This window comes from Lactuca sativa, chromosome 7 (assembly GCF_002870075.4).
Source record: "Lactuca sativa cultivar Salinas chromosome 7, Lsat_Salinas_v11, whole genome shotgun sequence".
In the NCBI taxonomy this organism is placed as follows: Eukaryota; Viridiplantae; Streptophyta; class Magnoliopsida; order Asterales; family Asteraceae; genus Lactuca; species Lactuca sativa.
In genome coordinates this window covers 35,686,800-35,688,676 of record NC_056629.2, presented here as the reverse complement: position 1 = coordinate 35,688,676, position 1,877 = coordinate 35,686,800, and the positions used below count along the sequence as shown (strand labels likewise).

General features: G+C 36.9%; 1 protein-coding gene across 1 annotated transcript; it reads right to left on the bottom strand.

Moving 5' to 3' along the window:
- Nucleotides 1-233: 233 nt before the first annotated feature.
- LOC111880668 (aquaporin NIP1-1) lies at nucleotides 234-1,488 on the bottom strand. Its single transcript, XM_023877083.2, has 5 exons — nucleotides 1,354-1,488; nucleotides 1,011-1,235; nucleotides 667-864; nucleotides 518-579; nucleotides 234-435 (listed from the first exon to the last, which is right to left on the bottom strand). Exons 1-5 carry the CDS (start codon nucleotides 1,486-1,488, stop codon nucleotides 243-245), a joined length of 813 nt encoding a protein of 270 aa, XP_023732851.1. The 3' UTR covers nucleotides 234-242.
- Nucleotides 1,489-1,877: the final 389 nt, after the last annotated feature.

Genomic DNA, 1,877 nt, shown 5'->3' with positions numbered 1-1,877 from the left:
CATTTAGCAGCGATTCCGGTATTAGCAATGATATTTGTCACCTGTAATTAGCATTTTTTTGTAGTGATCATTGTGAATTTAAATCACTAATATTTTATGTTACAATCATACTAAATATTGTTATAGAAAATAGTGTGATAGAGCATATTACATCATTTGTAATGACTTATTTGTTTCACTTTTTAGTTCGTCTCTTGTAAACAAACCCATGGGTTCGAACAAACATACAACACTAATAAAAATCATTGTTGAGATTCCCTCTTGGTTATCTCACACAATGGTTTATCGGTGAACCTTATGGTGTTATACGCCCATGCACCACCAATGGCCCCAATCATCGGACCCAAAATGTAAACCCACAGCCCCTGGTATTGGTTCCACACGAGCGCTGGCCCTATGCTTCTTGCAGGATTCATTGATGCCCCCGATACTTGCCTGTCATATCAAAATACATGTTTCAAAGTACATTCGCATAACCACTTAAGAAATAACATGTATTAGTATATTTAGATTGTACCCTGCGAACATGGCGTTAAGTAGAACAGTTGATCCAATGGCAACCCCAGCTAGTTGTCCTGTCTGTGTTAAGTAAAAGTGTAGACTTATAGTTATATATGGCGTAAAGTATAATTTGTATTAAGAAAAAGTTAAGAAAACAGTACTTACAGCTCGATCGTCTGTCGCAACTGCAGTGATGACAAACATGAGATAGAACGTGATAATAATTTCCATAACGAAGGATTGGAGGTTCGAGTGGATAGGAGCGTTTCCTACGAAATGATCATGTGTTCCACTAAATATTAACCTTAGGGTTCCACTCGCTAGGATTGATGCAAGGATTTGAGCAATCACGTATCCGGGTACCTGAAGAGATATTAATGAAACGTTAATGTCAAAATCAAGAACATAAGTTTGTATCCAAATAAACGTCAAAAAAAAAATCAAGAACATAAGTTTGAATCCAAATAAACGTCAAAAAATGAACAATTCATAATCAATATCAAAATCACCTCTTTCCATGGAAACCTTTTGCAAGAAGCAAAAGCAATGGTGACTGCAGGGTTTATATGTGCACCGGAGATGTGACCGACAGTGTAAATCATCACCATCACCACCGCCCCCCATACGATGGCTATTCCGGGCATACCCACCGGATTTTTCTTGTCAATGTTCACCATGATCACGCCACAACCGGAAAATATCAAGAAGTATGTAGCTAGCAACTCCGCCATCAGCTGCCAAAAGACCACAATCGTAAAGTCGAGCAAGAAATACATACAAGCACACATATGCATGGAGTACATACACATATCCGTTATGGTTTAAAGAACGTTATCGAGTAAAAAAGAAAACCTTTTGAGAAAATTGACGAGTAAAGTAGGGGGCTGAAGTTGCGTTATCTTTAGTGTCGTCTTTGGCTATGCTCAAGGTCACCCCATGGTGCACATTGACCGCCGCCGCTCCTCCACCAGTCTCCACCATGGCCATGATCGATCACCTGTGTGTCAATAAAATAATTAAAGTGGAGATAGAGTATTTATAGAGGCGGAGGATGATAAAAATAAAACCTTGGAATCCATGGAAATACGATGGTTATTTGTTTGAGATGAAAATCGACAAGGCCGAAAATCTACATGAAGGAATATTATTTGTTTGTTTTTTTTTTATATAATTGATTCCTTAGTATTAACCGTGCAACAAGTAGAACTTTAATTATAAAAAATTATCTTCTAACTAAGTTCTTTCTAATGAATTATCGAAACATAAAGAAAAAAAATCCTCAACGATTATCATCATTTTAAATATGACAAAGTGGACGTATCGTAAAAGGGAATTGAAGTTGATATATATTTTAGGAAATCGTACTCTTAGAATCC

What these genes read in the sequence shown, in the direction of transcription:
- LOC111880668 (XM_023877083.2), bottom strand. Translation starts at nt 1,488, where the DNA reads ATGGCCATGGTGGAGACTGGTGGAGGAGCGGCGGCGGTCAATGTGCAC. An exon ending in CTCGTCAATTTTCTCAAAAG is followed by an intron (nt 1,236 to 1,353) that starts GTTTTCTTTTTT and finishes GTCTTTTGGCAG; the next exon opens with CTGATGGCGGAGTTGCTAGC. An exon ending in CTTAACGCCATGTTCGCAGG is followed by an intron (nt 436 to 517) that starts GTACAATCTAAA and finishes TTGATATGACAG; the next exon opens with GCAAGTATCGGGGGCATCAA.